Source organism: Dryobates pubescens, chromosome 14, assembly GCF_014839835.1.
Source record: "Dryobates pubescens isolate bDryPub1 chromosome 14, bDryPub1.pri, whole genome shotgun sequence".
NCBI classification, from domain to species: Eukaryota; Metazoa; Chordata; class Aves; order Piciformes; family Picidae; genus Dryobates; species Dryobates pubescens.
In genome coordinates this window covers 4,976,413-4,996,189 of record NC_071625.1, presented here as the reverse complement: position 1 = coordinate 4,996,189, position 19,777 = coordinate 4,976,413, and the positions used below count along the sequence as shown (strand labels likewise).

The 19,777-nt window shown below is 43.2% G+C and overlaps 1 protein-coding gene across 1 annotated transcript in view; it reads right to left on the bottom strand.

Annotated features, from left to right (window-relative positions):
• NBN (nibrin) overlaps nucleotides 1–19,777 on the bottom strand; it is a 35,687-nt gene that overhangs the window by 9,388 nt on the left and 6,522 nt on the right. The window contains exons 6-12 of the mRNA XM_054167450.1: nucleotides 15,213–15,330; nucleotides 14,323–14,513; nucleotides 13,666–13,787; nucleotides 12,047–12,185; nucleotides 10,742–11,005; nucleotides 9,980–10,454; nucleotides 8,150–8,221 (exon numbers count right to left, since the gene is read on the bottom strand). Of these exons, the coding sequence (XP_054023425.1) occupies nucleotides 8,150–8,221; nucleotides 9,980–10,454; nucleotides 10,742–11,005; nucleotides 12,047–12,185; nucleotides 13,666–13,787; nucleotides 14,323–14,513; nucleotides 15,213–15,330 (1,381 nt within the window). The remainder of the gene's footprint in view (nucleotides 1–8,149; nucleotides 8,222–9,979; nucleotides 10,455–10,741; nucleotides 11,006–12,046; nucleotides 12,186–13,665; nucleotides 13,788–14,322; nucleotides 14,514–15,212; nucleotides 15,331–19,777) is intronic.

Sequence of the window (19,777 nt, the reverse complement as noted above, 5' to 3'; positions counted from 1 at the left end):
CAGAATCTTTCCTGTTCAGTTTTATCTAGCCTGGTCTCATTCTGTGCCTCCCTGCCATTCCCAGCAATCCTCCCCTGCTGCCTTTATTCATCTCACCTATAACAAACTTAGCACACACTATTTACTGGCAATCACTGTATGTTACATCTCTTTTTCTGGTCCATGTCTTCCATTCTAGTTGCAATCTCCTTAGAGAAGGCAAGGACAAGAGTTCTTGTCTGGCCTTTAAGCAGTGACCTAACAAAAACATCAGGACAAGCATTAAGTGCATTGAAGGATTAATACAACTACGTCATGCTTCTGTCCTTTCAGTCATCTTGGGAGTCCACCCAAACTCCACTGTAGAAGCATGCAGATGAATCAGAGCTTGCTTTTCATAGAATCACAGAATTAGAATCACAGAATTAACCAGGTTGGAAAAGACCTTCGAGATCATCAAGTCCAACCTATCACCCAACACCATCTAATCAACTAAACCATGGCACTAAGTTCCTCATCCAGTATGATTTTTAAACACTTCCAGGGACAGTGACTCCACCACCTCTCTGGGCAGTCCATTCCAATGGCCAATTTCTCTTTCTCTGAAGAATTTCTTCCTAACATACAGCCTAAACGGCAAAATTATTTTAGAATCATAGAATGGTTGGGGTTGGAGGTGATCTCAAGGATTATCCAGTTCCAACCACCCTGCCATGGGCAGGGACACCCCACACTAGATCAGATTGCCCAGAGCCACATCCAGCCTGGCCTTAAAAACTCCCAGGGATGGAGCTTCTACCACCTCCCTGGGTAAACTGTTCCAGTGTCTCACCACCTGCATGGTGAAAAATTTCTTCCTAACAACCAATCTGAATCTACCCATTTCTATCATTACCTGACACTCTAAAAGTCCCTCACCTGCCTCATTTCCCCCCTTTTTACCCTCAAATCCCAGAGCACCTGGGCTCTGTTGGAGTCTCCTCCCACCCCAGGTGTGGCCACTTGGCCCTACCCATCCACTCCCCTTTTTAATCCCCTCCAGGAAAGGCAGAAGCCCTAAGCTGAGCCCATTTGGGCTGAGGGATCCTCCTCTCATCACTGGTGAGTGCCCATGGTGCACACTGGGTGATGGTGGTGGTGACAACAAAGGCCGGGGGGCCTGGTGGCCCCCCGGTTGTTAGGAACAGAGTTGATGACTACTCCAATATTATCCACGGGTGCTGGCTGGGCTTCCTTACTGGTGCTGAGCTCCTCTGTGTGGTATCACAAGCACATCACAATCCTAGAGAAAGGCTGTGGTCTGTGAAAGCAGAGCTTTGGGGAAGGGGTGAAGGGGTGGCTGGTACCCCAGGGCCACAGCAGAGCTTGGGTATGGTATCAGCTGGAACAACCACAGGTAAGGCTGCACGAGGAAGGCATGTGCTTTGGGTACACATTTGCTTCTTCCAGGGGTTTGCCTTATTTACTTCCATTTCTGACACCCAGTGCCTGGGCAGATGGATCAGGAAGCTGCCAGAGCAGGTCCTGGCTGTGTCCTAGGACCCTGCCATCCAAGCAAAAGGCAAGAGGTAGGTCTCTTCCCCACGCCCCCCACCCCCCCTTATGTGAAAGCTGTAAGTAATCACAGAACTGTTGAGGCTGGAAAAGACCTTCAAGATCATCAAGCCCAGTTTATGACCTAACACCACCACATCAGCTAATCCTTGCCATCAAGTGCCATATCCAAGCTTTTCTTAAAGATCTCCAGGGATGGCAATTCCACCACCTCCCTGGGCAGTCCATCCCACTGCCTAATCAACCTTTCTTTCAGGAAGTGCTTCCTGATATCCAACTTAAACCTCCCTTGGCACAGCTTCAGGCCATGCCCTCTTGTCCTGTCACAAGTTGCCTGGGAGAAGAGCCTGACTACCACCTGACTACAACTTCCTTTTAGGTAGTTATAGAGTGTGATAAAGTCCCCCCCAGAGTCTCCTCTTCTCCAGGATGAACATCCCCAGCTTCCTCAGCCTCTCCTCATCAGACATTCCCTCCACCCCTCTCCCCAGTGTGGTCTGCCTACAGCATTGGATGTCATTTGCCAAAGAGCACAAAAACATCTAGTGTTTATCCAGGGGCACACTTCAGTGTGTCTCAGCAGTGCTGTCCTTTATTTGTCATCTTTTTAAAACACTAAAAGAAGCAGAGATGGGTGAGGGGCACAGGGTCTAGAAGCACAGGTGGTGTGAAGGGCTGCCCACTGACATCCCTGAGGTTTGAAGCAGAGCCTTACTGAGCCATCTCCTGTTGAGGCCTTTCCTAATCCCTTCTTTAATGCAGTGAGCAGGACCTTTTCAGCTGTGGCACACATTGAAAAGATTGGGCTTGAGCCTTCAATAGGCATCAATTCCCATGTATCTGGAGATGTCTTTTATATACATCAATAGGACTGACTTTCACATCTTGCCTGCCTTATAGATTAATATAGTTACAGTACTAATAACTGCTGCATGTTTCTCTAGAACAAGCAAACTGTATCTTGTGGCTTCAGCCTGAGACTTGGAGACCTCAAGGACAATCTGGAATTGAATATATCAAGAAAAGGACTCAGGGGAAAAAAAGCATGCAATTTCAACTACTGGGGAATAAAAGTGCTTCAGAAAGGACATCAGGCATTTGGTGGGCATAGTTTGGCCCCTAGTGGATAGTAATTCTCATTGTCACATTGAATTGGTAGCCTTTGATCAAGCAAAACAGGGACAGAATAACCCTGGAAACTAAATTACCTCTTAGCTTTGGAGATGAAGCTTGCTTCAAGCCATACCTGAAATGAAATTGCAGTCTGCTGTCAGGACAGGAAACTAAACAATGCTTGCCATCTCAGCAGGACTGCAAGTACGTTTAAAGTCCATGCCCAGAAAGTGACTCCTTCTCTTCCTCTTGAGCAAATTAAAATACTCATCTGACTGGAAAGGTCAATGAATATTTCCCTCTTCCCTTGTTAAAGAAGAGACCACTAACATGCTTAATTTGTCAAGAAACTGGGTCCTTGTGTTTCTTATGTTGATCAAAACCTCCCCCAAATACTGCTTCATTTCCATAGCATAGAATTGTTAGGGTTAGAAGGGACCTAAAGGATCATCCTGTTCCAACCCCCCTGCCATGGGCAGGGATACCTCACACTAGATCAGATTGCTCAGAGCCACATCCAGCCTGGCCTTCAAAACCTCCAGGGACAAGGCCTCCACCACATCCCTGGGCAATCTGCTCCAGTGTCTCACCACCCCCATGGGGAAGAACTTCCTCCCAACATCCAATCTGAATCTACCCGTTTTTTTTTTCCCATTCCTATCACTCCCTGATGCCCTGAAAGGTCCCTCCTCAGCTTTTTTGCAGTGAAGAAGTGCTTTCAGTTTAGGTCCTCCCTGCAATTTCTTAACATTAAGTAGAAATCTACTGTTAATGGCCTCTTTTTAAGTTTCTTGAAGACCAGACTGAACGTTAAAAATAAGTAAATGTATTTGTTCTTTTTAAACTTAAAGTCACACTCTTAACAGGGATGCTAGCTCCAGAGTAAAACGCTGCAGAAGGCTGGATTTGAGTTCAGGTTTGCTAGCAGGATCAGTGAATCATAGAGTGGCCTAGGCTGGATAGATAGAAGCTGACTTGTTACCAGTTTCTCTCCTGACTGTTAGATCATATAGAAATTAGTGTTCATATGGAATTTCCATTGACAGAAACATCAATACATAATGTAGTGGTATCTATACTCCTATATCTTGTCACTCTATTTGTCTCAATTCTAGTTTATTTGTACAAAAGGATATTTCTGTGAAAGTGTTGGGTTTTGGTGTTGTTTGGGGTTTGTTTGTTTGGGATTTTTAAAAATAATCTAGGTCTGAATTTGCTTCTCCTGTTTTCCACTAAATTTTCCGTTCCAAATGAATTATTCCAGTGTTTTATTTCCCCCTCCAAAATTCCTTACTAACATTTTTCCTCTTATCTGTTTGGCTTTCAGCAGCCTTTTCTGGTCTTTTTCATTAATAAAAACATATGGTCATACAATAAAACAAATATGCATTTTGCTTTTGTATTTTAAGCCGTGGATAACTCCCCAATCCAAATACTTCAAGCATTTCTTTGCCACAGTATCACCAAGGTTGGAAGAGACCTCAAAGACCATCGAGTCCAACCTGTCACCACATACCTCACGACTAGACCATGGCAGCAAGTGCCACGTCCAATCCCCTCCTGAACGCCTTCAGGGATGGTGACTCCACCACCTCCTTGGGCAGCCCATTCCATTATCACCAGAATACCAGCAATCCTGAGTGTTGATGACCATGGAACTGATAGTCTTACATCTGGCAGTCCATTTGATGACTAGGACCAAAGCTAGAGCCCTCAGACACCCCGTAAATCTGGCAATAGATTTGAGATTAAGAGCCTTTGTAGAGTAAAATGCAGTTCTCAGCACATCGCTGTAAAGGATTGCTTTTGTTCTCCTGAGAGGTGATCTCCATTTCCATAGGGATATTCTCTCTTCTCTTCATCATGGGGAGGTGAAGAGGAAGCATCACTGCTTAAGGCTATTTCCCTCTTCTGGAATAAATTCATAGTTGTTACATCTTAGGTTCAGCCAAATGAGATCTGATCAGTGAAACTGTAAAAGTACAGAAATTTACTAATCTCATTTGTGTTGAGAGTTCAAGGAGATAATCTCCTGAATCTTTGGTTTCTAACCATTCTGTGAGTCTTCTAATCAAACTTCAGGGAAACTGCTGGAAAGTACCCGAAAACTATCAAATGAACACATAGAATACATAGGTCTGTCATTTGACTAATAGTTTCTGCTGTATCAATCATTATATAAAAATCATCTAGATCTTTCTTTATGTAGTCAAAAAGCAGACTGTTACATCCACCTGCTTAATTTTCTTTTTTTTTTTTCCTTGTAATATATTTCTAAATTATCATCTGTACTAAATTTTGTTAGGGACATGTGCCCTTGGAGCAATTTCGTTTTTACACATTCATTTTTTTTTATCCTCCCCACCCCCTGCTCTTTTCTCATTTCCTCCCTAAAATAGGTTCCTCTTGTTTCCTATCGGCTACAACTACCTGAAGGGAGGTTGTAGACGGATGTTGGTCTCTTCTCCCAGGTGGCCAGTACCAGAACAAGAGGACACAGTCTCAGGCTGTACCAGGGGAGGTTCAGGCTAGATGTTAGGAAAAAGTTCTATACAGAGAGAGTGATTGCCCATTGGAATGGGCTGCCTGGGGAGGTGGTGGAGTCGCCATCACTGGAGGTTTTCAGGAGGAGACTTGATGGGGTGCTTGGTGCCGTGGGTTAGTTGTTTGGGTGGTGTTGGATCGGTTGATGGGTTGGACGCGATGATCTTGAAGGTCTCTTCCAACCTGGTTTATTCTATGTATTCTAACATAACAACTGAAGCTGCTGACATTTAGACTTTTAACCAAACTTTCCTTTATCCCTCTGGGAAGAAAAATCTAACTTTCCATGGTTTGCGTTCATAGAGGTTGAGATGTTATGCTGACTCCAGGTAAATGACTCAAATCCAGATGGCCAAACTCATTCTCCTTTTCCCTTCAGGAAACTTTTTTTTGAATATGCATATACAATTCCTTGATAACAGATATATAGTCAACACTATATCATTTGGAAAATGCCTGTTCTACTTCAAAGTGTTCTCCTTTAGATTATTGAAACTCACTTTCTGAAAAATCTTCTGCCTTCTGCACAGGCCTGATTTGAAGGACTTTCAACACCTATACTTGCTTTCTGTAGCAAGTATGCAAACAGGGAAAAGCTGAGTTTCTGAAATGAGGAATAGAATTGTTACCAGTACAGACCTGGATGTCTGAATGAGCATGAAGGGGGGGAGAGGGGAAAATTTCACTTTGCAATTTGTTCATGCATTACAGTCATCACATATTAAAAGCCTACCGTGCGATTTGCAAGGTTAGAAATAAAGAATTAAGTTCATAAGTTTAACAAGGCCAGGCTTGTTTTGCAATGGAGAGGAAAAACCCAATATATTGAAACCCAAATTAATTGAAAAGTGTATGTATTATGTGAGGTTTTTATGCAGAGTATTGATAGCTAAAATCTCATAGTAGAAAATGGCATAATTAATACAAGCTTTTATCTTGCTTTGGAAGAAGTACAAATCAGCAAACTTGTTGAAAAAATTATCATTAACTATACAAGGACCATGCTTGAATGTGACCTGATACTGCATGTATAGCACATGCTGAAATATCAGCCCAGGCTGAGAGTTTAGATGGAATGTTTTGTAGCTCTTGTCTGTGCCCCTACCTGGGTTTCGTTTCTATCTAAACCAGATCACAGGAGACCACACAAGCTCAAGCCTCATCCTGATGTGAGAGTCAGGATGTAGGGTGACTGGAAGTCCAGAAGTTCTCACAGTTTGCCCACAGACCAAGTGAGACAATGTGTAAATGCAAAAACTGAATGATCACAAAAGGAATATGTCATCTTCTTGCCACCCAGAGAACTAAAACCAGACAATACAATACACTTTTAGTGAATGTCACTGATAGTATGAAACGAGCATTTTACAGGGCTTTTGTCATTATATAGAGCACCTTCAGCCATAGTGTACACAGTTTCATGACTTGCTTTTCTCATTCAGTTCTTTCCTAAGGTATGAATATTTTCCTTAATGTTTTTACAGCCATTTACATTACTATTTATGGGTCCTTTTCATTCTGAAAGGTGACTCTTTAGATATTTAGAATAGAATAAACCAGGTTGGAAGAGACCTTCGAGATCATCATGTCCAACCTATCATCCAACACTACCCAATCAACTAAACCATGCAACCAAGCATCCTGTCAAGCCTCGCCCTGAACACCCCCAGCGACGGCAACCCCACCACCTCCTCAGGCAGCCCATTCCAATGGGCAATCACTCTCTCTGTGTAAAACTTCCTCCTAACCTCCAGCCTAAACCTCCCCTGATGCAGCCTGAGACTGTGCCCTCTTGTTCTGGTACTGGTTGCCTGGGAGAAGAGACCAACCTCCGCCTCACTACAACCCCCCTTCAAGTAGTTGTAGAGAGCAATAAGGTCACCCCTGAGCCTCCTCCTCTCCAGACTAAGCAACCCCAGCTCCCTCAATCTCTCCTCATAGAGCTTGTGCTCCAAGCCCCTCACCAACCTTGTTGCCCTTTTCTGGACACGCTCCAGCAAGTCAACATCCTTCCTAAACTGAGGGGCCCAGAACTGGACACAGTACTCAAGGTGCGGCCTAACCAGTGCTCTGTCTTTTCAAGCCAGTAAATAAGCTGGCCTTACTATTCCAGGTCACATGTGATTGTTTCAAGGAGAGCAATCTTCATAGTATCATAGTATCAGTCAGGGTTGGAAGGGACCACAAGGATCATCTAGTTCCAACCCCCTTGCCATGGGCAGAGACACCTCACACTAGATCAGGCTGGCCAGAGCCTCGTCCAGCCTGGTCTTAAACACCTCCAGGGATGGGGCCCCAACCACCTCCCTGGACAACCCATTCCAGGGCTTCACCACTCTCATGGTAAAGAACTTCCTTCTCACATCCAGCCTGAATCTCCCCACCTCCAGCTTCATTCCATTCCCCCTAGTCCTATCACTACCTGATATCCTGAGAAGTCCCTCCCCAGCCTTCTTGTAGCCCCCTTCAGATACTGGAAGGCCACAATTAGGTCACCTCAGAGCCTTCTCTTCTCCAGACTGAACAGCCCCAACTCCTTCAGTCTGTCCTCATAGGAGAGGTGCTCCAGCCCTCTGATCATCCTTGTGGCCCTTCTCTGGAAACCTTCCAGCACCTCCATATCCCTCTTGTAATAGGGGCTCCAGAACTGGACACAGTACTCCAAGTGGGGTGCCACCAGAGCTGAGTAGAGGGGGAGAATCACCTCCCTTGACCTGTTGGCCACACTTCTCTTGATGCAGCCCAGGCTTTCCGGGCTGCAAGTGCACACTGAGAGCTCATGTTGAGCTTCTCGTCCACCACCACCCCCAAGTCTCTCTCCTCAGGGCTACTTTCCAGCCTCAGAACCTCATGTATTCTGAATGAGGATCCACAAATACTATGTTCTTGCAAGTTAAATTGTATACATTTTCTCAATGCTTCTCAAAGGTTGCAGCTGAACCTTTAACTGGTTTCTTACCAAGACTGGTGACTCTTCCTTGATCTCACGTTTCGTTTCTGAAGCCAGAACTGTTCCGAGGTCCTCTTCTTTCTGTTTGAGTAAAAATTATTTAAAGTGTATCACTGAAATGAAAATGCAAATGTTATTACCTAAAATTGTTGATTTTTTTTTTCCTTTTCTATTAAAAAAAAACCCACAAACCAACCACTATTACATTATATTCTTTTTCCTTGTGGTTTTCATTGCTTGCTTGGGGTTTGTTTTTTGGTTGGCTGGTTTGGGTTTGGGGTTTTTTGGTTTGTTAAGTTCTTATACCAGTAGCAAGCTTTGTCCGTGTGCACAATCTTCAAAGCCTTGCCACATTCTGGAAAATACTCTAAAAGCTTTTGAATGCAAAAAGTAGCATTTCATTAGTAGGACAGGAAAGTATTCCACAGGTTGGTTTCTTCCTACAGTTTAAAACCCTTCAGTTGTTGAAAAAACAAACACACACCCCCCAACAAAAAACCACCGACAGATCAGCTTTGTGCATCCTGTAGATTGAGGCAATTACCCAATTTACACAAGAGAAATAAAGAAGCAAGCTAATGAAGAGCTTTGGTTGGTTGGGTTTTGGGTTGCTTGGTTTTTTCTGGCTTGCTTTGTCTGGGTTTTTTAAGAGGAATTGCCTCACACAGGATTTGTAATAAATCTTTCACCTGACACTTATAGAGATTGTGACTTGAGAAATGTTGGACACCACTCTGGTATTCAATAGAAGTCAAGTACAGGTTTCCTCAGAAAATTCATTACCTAAAGATAATATCATTATTACTTTAGCATAAAAACCAACATTATAATTAACCCACAACATATACCATGAGAATTTTTTTTTGGACTAGAGATATCATAGAATGGTAGGAGATGGAAGGGACCTCCAGAGATCATCAAATACAACCTCTCTGCCAGAGCAGGCTGCACAGGAACACATCCAGGCAGGTTTTGCAAGTTTCCAGAGAAGGAGACTCCACAACCTCTCTGGGCAGCCTGTTCCAGTGCTCCATCACCCTCACCATAAAGAAGCGTCTCCTTGGGTTGAGGTGGAACCTCCTGTGTTCCAGCTTGTACCTGTTGTTCCTTGTCCTATCACTGGGCACCACCAAAAAGAGCCTGGCAACTTCAGCTTGACACCCACCCCACAGATATTTATAGGCATTGATCAGATCCCCATTCAGCCTTCTCTTCTCCAGTCTAAACAGCCCCAGCTCTCTCAGCTTCTCCTCATAGCAGAGATGTTCAAGTCCTCCAATCATCCTCACAGCCCTTTGTTGGTCTCCCTCCAGCAGATCCCTGTCTCTCTTGAACTGGGGAGTCCAAAACTGGACACAGTATTCCAGGTGGGGTCTCACCATGGCATATATTCTGCTTTCTACCTACTTCAAGAGAAAAACTTTTTGAACACAAGCTGCTTTCAATTCACAAAGAAACAATGTCCTGAAGAGCAAAAAACATTTTGACAGAAGTAACAGTAAGATGTTCACATCTAGCAGATACATCAAGAGAGACATGGAATGGGCATTCAAGATCAGACTTGATATGGCCCTGGGCAGCCTTATATAGTTGGAGATGTCCCTGCTGACTGCAAGGGGTTGGACAAAATGACACTTGAGGGTCCCTTCCAACCCAATGCAATCTGTGAATCATCTCAATGTTTAGTTCAGAATGATTTGAGAGATAGAGGTTTAAGCAAATAAACTGTTTAAAGCCACTTTCTGTAAGCAGCCAGCCTCATTCTTGAAGGATCTATCTGTGTCCTTGTAACATGGTTGGAAATTTCAAGATTAGGCATGTGAGAAGAATACAACTTACCAGTATTTTATCCTTCTCTCTCTGTTTTATATTTACTTCTTGAATCCTGTTTCCTTTGGTTTCCAAACATCTTTTTTTGTGTGCATTTTCTTGAGATCCCTGCTCACGATCTGCCATTTCATTGTCCCAGTCTAGATCTGCACTTCCAAAGACAATTTCCAATGTCTCTCTGTCTTCAACTAAGTCATCTAACTCCTTTCTCTTCATTGGTGCATGCTTTTCACTGGAAGCAGTTTTAGTGTCTGTTTTGCCCCTTGCTAGCTTGCTGCTTTCCGTTGTAAGCTTTATACCTTTGTCTTCTAATACAAAATTTGGATCTGGGTCCAGGATGTTATTTTCCCTTTGATGCTGTTCTGCTTCACCGTAAGACGCTGATGAAGCTGTGGGTCTAGTGGCCTTGGAAACAGGCAGGGACCTTTCCTCCAGTTTTGCCAATTTGGCTACAGATGTTTCTTCTCCTTCTTCAGCTCTTTCCCTTAGCAAGAAAGGAATTTAAAAAGGAAGACAGATTACAACGACATTTCTGAATGTGATCAGCTGCATCCACAAGCTAACAGCTTCCTGTGGGTTTAGTGACTTCATTGTGAAACTTGAATGTAAGTACCCTTGAAGAAAAGCCTGCCATTCGAGGAAGCTGACCTAAAAATTCCCTTTTGAAGTATGTTTTAAAATCAAATGCCTATCCCTTGAGTTAGAATGATTTTACAAAATCAACATCAACGTAACAGTAAGGGAAGTTATGTCAAGAACATTCCACCATACCTTTTTCTAGCTGGCTGGAAGTAATTTGTAATGGAGTTGGACTGGCAATGTGTGGCACGCCCACCAGGTTTATCAGCCTCTGAAACTTTAGATGGTGAGACAGGATGACTCTTTTGGCTAAATCCAGATGTTCTGGTCACTCTAGATAGGGATGTTCTTGCATTTACACTGCCACTTGTGCTAGGGTTTTCCCTTGCAGCAGTTGTACTCTGCCGAGCCATTCTGCCTCGCCTGTCCATCTGGCAGGTATTTTCTGTCTCCATACTACATTGGAGGTAAAAAAAACATTAGGTGAACACACAAGAAGCTACCACAGAGATACACTGCAGAACTACACTTTTAAAGGAAGCTATACCTGTACTTTGAGCATACTCATAAACAATGTATGTGTGCTAAAACCAAACCACACCATCTGCTATGATAAATACATTTTTCTAATTGTGAAATGGCTTGAAAATTTGTAGCAGTGAAGACAGCCAAATCAGATGTGCAGTATCCAAGTTGTGTAAGTCACTCAGAGATTCATAGAATGGTTTGGGTTGGAAGAGACCTTAGAGACCATCTAGTTCCAACCCCCCTAACAAAGGCAGTGACATCTTCCACTAGACCAGGTTGCTCAAGGCTAAATCCAACCTGGCCTTGAACACCTTCAGGGAGAAGGCATCCATAACCACCCTGGGCAACCTGTTCCAGTGTCTCACCACCCTCACTGGAAATAATTTCTTCCTAATCTTCAGTCTAAATCTGCCCTCCTCAAGCTTCAATCCATTCCCTCTCATCCTATCACTAGAGGCCCTTGTAAAAGTCCCTTCCTGGCTTTTTTGTAGGCCCCCTTCAGGTCCTGGAAGGTTGCTCTAAGGTCTCCCCAGAGCCTTCTTTTCTCCATGCTGAAGAGCCCCAGTTCTCTCAGCCTGTCTCCATAGGGGAGGTTCTCTAGCCCTCTGATCATCCTCATGGGCCTCCTCTGGACCAGCTCCAGCAGCTCCACGTCCCTCTTATGCTGGGGGCACCAGAACCACACGCAGTACTCCAGGTGAGGTCTCATGAGAGCAGAGCAGAAGGGCAGAATCACCTCCCCTATCCTGCTGATCATGCTGCTTTTGATGAAGCCCAGGGTACTATTGGTCCTATGGGATGTTTTGTTATAGGCCCCTCAAAAGCAGGTATTTTCTCATTGCAGACAAGTGACAGCAAGATACCAAGAGCAGTTTATAACTCTGTATATCCTTGATACAGTTCCTCAGCCACAGAAGACTGCTTTATTTGCAAGCAGCAGCTTAGAAACTATTTCCATGAACACCTTACCATGTCTCTTCCATCTCTGTATCAGGTATGTATAGTGTGCTGTCATCTGCAGCTGTTGGCATTATGGTTTCATCTGCAGCCAAACTCTGAGAAATGGTTCTTCCTACCACAGCAGACATGGGAGCACTTTTAGTTACAGCTGCAACATCAACACCAAAGAATTCAAAGGTTAATACCAAACCTGTTTCTTTGCATGTGTTATCACACATCAGTGACTGACCAGATAAGGCTTTTGTAAAATGGCCTTAAAGCAATATTCATCAACAGGTTAAGCAGATTTATTTAATTAAAAGAAAACAAACCCCAAAAAGAAAGAAAAAGTTCTAAAAGGACTGTATTCTGGGATCCAGTTTTAGTCAAATATTCCACTGCATTAAGTCATGGAATAATAAAGATGAAAATAAAGATGAAGCATGATGGGAAATCATACACTCAAATGGACACAATGTAATCAATAAATTATGCAACATATATTTTATGCAAAATGTCAGAGCACAGAGTCCTTGCATTTGCTGCTTTATGAGGGTCTCTAATGTGATTATTGTATTGGGCATGATTTCTAATAGTACAGAACTTATATTTGCTATGAAGAAACTTGAAGGGAACCTTACAGGAAGGCTGGGGAAGGACTGTTTACAAGGGCTTGTAGCGATAGGACATGGGGCAATGGTTTGAAACTGGAGCAGGGTAGATTTATGTTGGACATAAGGAAGAATTCTTTACAATGACAGTGGTAAAATACTGGAACAGGCTGCCCAGGAATGTGGTTGAGGCCCTGTCCCTGTAGACGTTCAAGATCAGACTGGATGTGGCCCTGGGCATCCTGATGTGGTTGAAGATGTCCCTGTTGACTGCAGGGGGGTTGGACAAGATGTCCTTTGAAGGTGCCCTCCAACACAATGCAATCTGTGAATCTTCCACAGCCAGTTTCTCATCGTCCCTATAGTCAGGCTGTTGCCTTAGAATACCATTTGCTCTCCCTCTAGCTACTCACATCATTTCTCTGTGAAAGAGAAGAGCATATGTCTTTTACATGGACTGCCCTTTTACTTGTCCTTGTCTTCATATACTTATGTCTTTTCCAAATCAAAGGATACTGACACCTACTATTTTAATGTATGTCTCATTGTGCTTCTAAATATATTTCCTTTTAATGATGAGCCATCTCTCAGCTCTTTACATTCTTCCTGTACCTCATTCTGATTGAGCCTAAGATGATAGTATCATCCTTTCAGGTAACTCATTCTGTATACAGTCATTATTTTTTCCTACCACTATCATCTTAGAGAGACACAGACACACTTACACCTCATAGTTTAACATCTTATATATGTCGCTATTTGTTGTTCTGAGACAAGCTCAAAAGGAAGAGGTCTTGTTTACAATCCCTCTGGTTTGCAGAGCATACATGGAAGTGTTTTATAACTCCCAGACAATGCCATTTGTTCCTTCTTAGCAAATTAACTGTCAACATAACTACCTTTAAAAGCCTGATATATATATTCCATTTACATAACCCAGTCAGACAGTTTTTATCCAATTGAATCAGACTGGAAACAAGATGCATTTGGTGCCCTTGTATAAAAAGAAATACTGCCTCTTTAATGCTGTTAATTTACTACTCCCTTTCTTCCATTTACCTCTGTGATCAGGCTGCATCTGAGGGTTGCAGTATTTTTCTGTAGACACGTAGACAACTGCCAGTCCAATTTCAGCCTCAGGAATAGGCCTCAGATCCTTGCTGTTAACATACAAATGAAACAAAGACAGTGAAAATATGCACCAAAACCAAAAATTGGTTGCCATTAACAAAAGCTGCTCTTCAGAACCATTGTATGTACAGAATTAGACAGCAGTAAGCCACATGACCTCAAGGTGCCCTCTCATGTTTTCATGAAATAGATATTTCTTGAAAAAAATCATAGATGAGCTCTTTTCCAGTCTTAGAATATATTCATTTTTAAACTTCTTCCAATAACAGGAAAAAAAATAAACCACACTTGGGTGTCTGCAATTTCAAAGCAGCGTCACTACAATTGCTGTAGAACTGGATCCTCCAAAAAAACCAAACTCCACAAAACCAACCACAAAAAACCAAACCCCAACCCTATTAAATTCTGTCAGAACTGCCAAGTACTCCCTTTGCTGTTTCCAATTTTAGTTGCTATGCTAAATACTCAAAGCAATGGAAAAAATGCCCTCTTTACAAGCATGCTACTGTTCAAATATGAAATTCTGAAGTGGCTCTACTGCTGTACAAGAGAACAAAGCTGCACCTTTGCAAGACAGCCAGAACAGAATCAGTCCAATTTCTCATGGAGTCAGATACCAGGATCTGAGAGTTTGTCACTCCCACATCTACAACACAAACTTCGGGAGAAGCTAGCAAAGATGTTTCTTTTCCTCCTTCCGTCATCAACTTTACTTCCCCTCCTCCAAGAGTAACTGCTGGCCCCAGTGTCTTGTGCTAAAAAGAGAATGCAAATAAAAATACTTAAAATACAGTCAGCCTAGCAGTAGAATGAGCTATCAGTGCCAAGTGTGATGCCAGTGCAGATGTGATGTGTTCTGTTTCACAGAATCACGGAATTGTCAGGGTTGGGAGGGACCCCAAGGATCATCTAGTTCCAAGCCCCCTGCCATGGGTAGGGACACCTTCCACTAGATCAAGTTGCCCAGAACCACATCCAGCCTGGCCTTAAAAACATATAGGGAGAGGGCTTCTACCATCTTCCTGGGCAACCTGTTTCAGTGTCTCACCACCCTTAGGTGAAGAACTTCTTCCTAACGTCTAATCTAAATCTCCCCTCCTCTAGCTTGGATCCATTCCCCCTAGTCCTATCACTACCTAACACCCAAAAAAGTCCCTCACCAGCTTTCTTGTGGGCCCCCTTCAGATGTTGGAAGACCACAATAAGGTCTCCTGAGAGCCTTCCAAAGTGAACAACCCTAGCTCCCTCAGCCTGTCCTCGCCCTCTGATCATCCTCGTGGCCCTTCTCTCTTCTCCCTCTGTATTTCATCTTGCTTAGGCCATCGTATTGTAATAAGATAAATACACAGAAATCCTCCTCTCCTGATGAATTCAGAACGGGTGTTGAACTCATGGAGAACAGAACCTGTGCTTAGCTACCCCTGCAACAGTTTTGCAATCCAAAGTCCAATCACCTGCTTGGCAGTTAGAAACACAAAGGTTTTTCCACTGAATATTTTTCTCCTTTCACGTCGCTCAGACAAATCCAGTTTGTCACTGCCGATGGAAGGCTCTTCAACTGGAGGATAAAAGCTGCAAGAACAGAAAGTGAAAGTTACAAAATTCAGGTTTACCTGTCAGCACTGACTCATAGTCCTTTCCAGTTTCAAGTAAAGCTCTGAAGTTAAAAGGCTGCATTGCTCTGTTAGAATTGTTTACCTAAGTATTTTTTTCAAGGGCTTGTTGAGAAGAAGCAGAGCCTCCAACTTCTCAGTGCCTAAGACTGAGGCTTTCTACTTCATTGAGCAAGAGGACAGCACTCTTAGAAAGGTATTCAACCCATCCACACAGATCCACATTCTCCACTAACAGTACTGACAATCCAGACTGCAATCTCATTCTGCAGTTACTCTAGCTAATAGTAAAACCACACACACCAGTAATCACCTCGCTTCCTTTGCCCTCAGGTGGGGACAAGGCACTACTCCTCTTCTAATGGACCAAGGAATTGTGTACCACCACACTAGATGGCAACCTACTAATATGACAGGAAAAAAAGGTACACTTTTCTTGTGGGTAGGATAGAGAACTGAACTGATTCACCCTGCAGATTCTCAGTTGTTTTCTCCAACAGAAGGAAAGTAACCAGGAAGTCAGCTGGGGGACAGGTTAGAGAGAAGCCCCGAAACTCTCACTTTTGTCACTGCCTGTGATCTCAGCTCCAGTTAGTGATGTCATGTCCACACCATATAAAGCCTTCAGAGTTGAGACAAGCATCCAAGTGCTAATTTCAGGACGGTATTTACAGGACCTGTGAGCCATATGTGTACTACTACAGCAGTTCTGATAGAACAAGGGGAAGGAACATGCCATAAAGTAGGGAAACTATAGGTGGATTTTAACTACACTACACCTGTACCCAAACAGCAGTTTATGTACATACTCTGGCTGAACAGAGGACTACTTATCTTGATTCTGACATCCTCCCCATACTATGTGAGAACAAAAACAACAACAACAACAACAACAAAAGGCTGAAACAGACTGCCAAGATCAGGTGTAACAGCACAATATAATGCATATACCCCATACATACTCACAGATGTGGGTTTAATTTTTTTTTTTTTTAATTTATGCAAAAATTAAGATTCACAGATTGCATTGGGTTGGAAGGGACCCTCAAAGAGCATCTCACCCAACCCCCCCGGCAGTCAACAGCGACACCTCCAACTACATCAGGATGCCCAAGGCTACATCCAGTCTGACCTTGGATGCCTCTAGGAACAGGGCCTCAACCACATCCCTGGGCAGGCTGTTCCAGTGTTTCACCACTCTCACTGTAAAGAACTCCTTCCTTATGTCCAACCTAAACCTACCCTGCTCCAGTTTCAAACCACTGCCCCTCGTCCTATCACTACAAGCTCTTCCAAACAGCCCTTCCCCAGCGTTCCTGTAGGTCCCCTTCAGATAGTGAAATGTGACTATATGATCTCCCCAGAGTCTTCTCCAGGTTGAACCGGCCTAATTCTTTCAGCCTGTCTGCATAGGAGAGGTGCTCCAGCCCTCTGATCATCTTGGTGGCCCTCCTCTGGACCTGCTTCAGCAGGTCCATGTCCCTCTTGTGTTGGGGGCTCCAGCGCTGGACAAAATCCTCCAGGTGAGGTCTCACTAGAGCAGAGTAAAGCAGCAGAATCACCTCTCTCAACCTGCTGGCCATGCTTTTTTTGATGCAGCCCAGGATGTGATTTGCCTTCTGAGCTGCGAGCATCCATTGCTGGCTCATGTCCAACTTTTCATCCAACAGCACCCCCAAGTCCTTTTCTGCAGGGCTGCTCTCCATTTCATAATCCCCCAGCCTGTATTAATATCAAGGATTGTCCCCAGCCTGTATTAATATCAAGGATTGGCCCCACCCAGGTGCAGAACCTTGCACTTGTTTAGAACCTCTTCCTAAGCAAGAAACATGCTCCATGCAATACTGAAATCTTCTGAAACACATGCACCATCTGTAAACATAAGCATTCCTCAGGCACTCTGAATATCCACATACTTATGGGTGAAGACAAGAATAAGCATGTAAATTTTCTACTGCACCCCAATACATAATTCCAGCATGATAGGCTAAAATAGGCTAAAATCATGATAGGCTTTGGGGTTTTGTGTTGTTCACAAGCAGTTCCTGAAGCTTTATGTAGACAATGGAAATGAACCAGCCTGAAACGATCAGGTTTCCAAGCACAAGTGCTTAATCAGTTTCAGTAACCTGGTCAAATTGAGAAGTTACAAAAATAGTGACAAAGTTTACTCATTTTAAGAAACAGGGCAACTCAGATTGCAGTTATCAGGCCAGAAGACTTCTGTTACTGAGTTCTGCAGAGACAGTTATTAACCTAAGTTAAATACAGGGGACAAAGTAATCTTTAAAGACCAGAGGATGAGTAAAGAGAGGGAAACAGTAGTTTGCCTGACTTTGAAACTGCTCTGTAGTTTCTCTGTAAATACATTTCAAACGCCTGTGTTTTTAATTTCAGCAGGAAACTCTGCTTGATTATCTCCTCCTCAAAGAAACCTTTGATTTTCCTTTGAAACTCTAATCCAGTGTCTAAGTTCACAAGGCAACACAGATTTTTTTCCACTTTAGGATTCTGAAGTGCTCCCTCCCCATAAGCTCTGAACAGCAACACCATTATCCAGAAAAAACCCCTCTGCAGTCTTGAATTGCTCAATAAACAGGTTTGAATTCCTGATGAGTTTCTGCTAAAGGCTCTGTTACTTCCCTCCTTTCTGAAAGCTGTGGACAGAGTCTCAGGCTGCACCAGGGGAGGTTTAGGCTGGAGGTTAGGAGGAAGTTTTACACAGGGAGAGTGATTGCCCACTGGAATGGGCTGCCCCAGGAGGTGGTGGAGTCACCATCACTGGAGGTGTTCAGGAGGAGACTTGACAGGGTGCTTGGTTGCATGGTTTAGTTGATTAGGTGGTGTTGGATGATAGGTTGGACACAATGATCTTGATGGTCTCTTCCAACCTGGTCTATTCTATTCTATTCTATTCTATTCTATTCTATTCTATTCTATTCTATTCTATTCTATTCTATTCTATTCTATTTCTATTCTATTTCATTCTAATTCTATTCTATTCTATTCTATTCTATTCTATTCTATTCTATTCTATTCTATTCTATTCTATTCTTCCATACAGGGCTGAACTTATGCAGCTGTTGGTGAAATCTTCAGTTATTGTTGCTCCTGCCTAGGTTATCAGAGAGCACCAGAAGCCTGGGGCAATACACTTCATGAAAAGCCTCAAGTAAGAAGCACCACTTTCACATTCACAAGCAAACTGCAGGTTTGTAGTTCTGTATAGTCTTAGTACAAACAAAAAGAAGTTGTGGGGTTTTTTTAAGATTATATTTCCATATGATATTTTGGGGATCAGATCTACAGTAGTGATCAATATTTAATTAACAGTGTCACCCTGTATTATTACATCGTTATACCTTTCTCATTTCATATCCAAACTACTATTGCCCCATGGTGGTTTATGTCTTGTGGATGTACCAGCTCCAGCTACAATTAACCATGCAGAGATTCCCTGGGAAAGTTAAAAGCACCTTTGGAAATCAAATGCAAACAGTTGCTAAGTAAATTCTCAAATCTCTTCCCACAAGCTACACCTTAAAAATATCACCTATTAAAAATACTGTAATTATTTTAAATATAGATCTGCTTATTACCCCAGCTGTCTCTTTTAGCTTGATACAGAACTCTTCTCTGTGAAAGCTACATAATGGATATATTGCCAGTGTCACTAACATTTAGTCAGCTCAATTCCTTGGAGGGCCTTAAATAGGCAGCAAAAATATTTAAAAGTAGGAAACCTATCCCCCTGGTTCTATATCAGGGAGCACTTAGCAGCTCAGTTATACTGCTACTTTTGCCTTAAAGAGGTAGCAAAAATATTTCAAAGAAAGAAACATATCCCTCTGGTTCTATTACCAGGGAGCACTTTGCAGCTCAGTTATACTGCTACTTTTGTATTAAAGAAGCAGACAACAGGCACCAAGGTTTCCAGAGCCCAAGGCACTGTTTGCTCGTTGCTGTAACAGAGAGAAACAGCAGCTTTACCACTCGGTAACATTACATCAAGCAAACTTCAGATTGCACAACCTATTGCTTGGTTTTGATGGCTTCTACTACCTGTGTTTAACAATCCCCAAACTGCCAGAAAACCTCATGTCTGATGCTTCAGAGAGGAATCTAAATAGTTTGCTTAGTTTTCTTGAGTCCTTATAAAACAGTGTAGAAACACAGAATATTTAGGGGTTGGAAGGGACCTGCAGAGATCACCTAGGCCAACCCCCCTGCCAGAGCAGGATCACCCAGGGTGGTCCGCACAGGAACACATTCAAGTGGTTTTGAATGTCTCCAGAGAAGGAGACTCCACAACCTCCCTGGGCAGCCTGTTCCAGAGCTGTCACCCTCACAGAGAAAAAGTTTTGCCTTGTGTTCACATGGAGCCTCCTGTGCTCTAGTTTGCACCC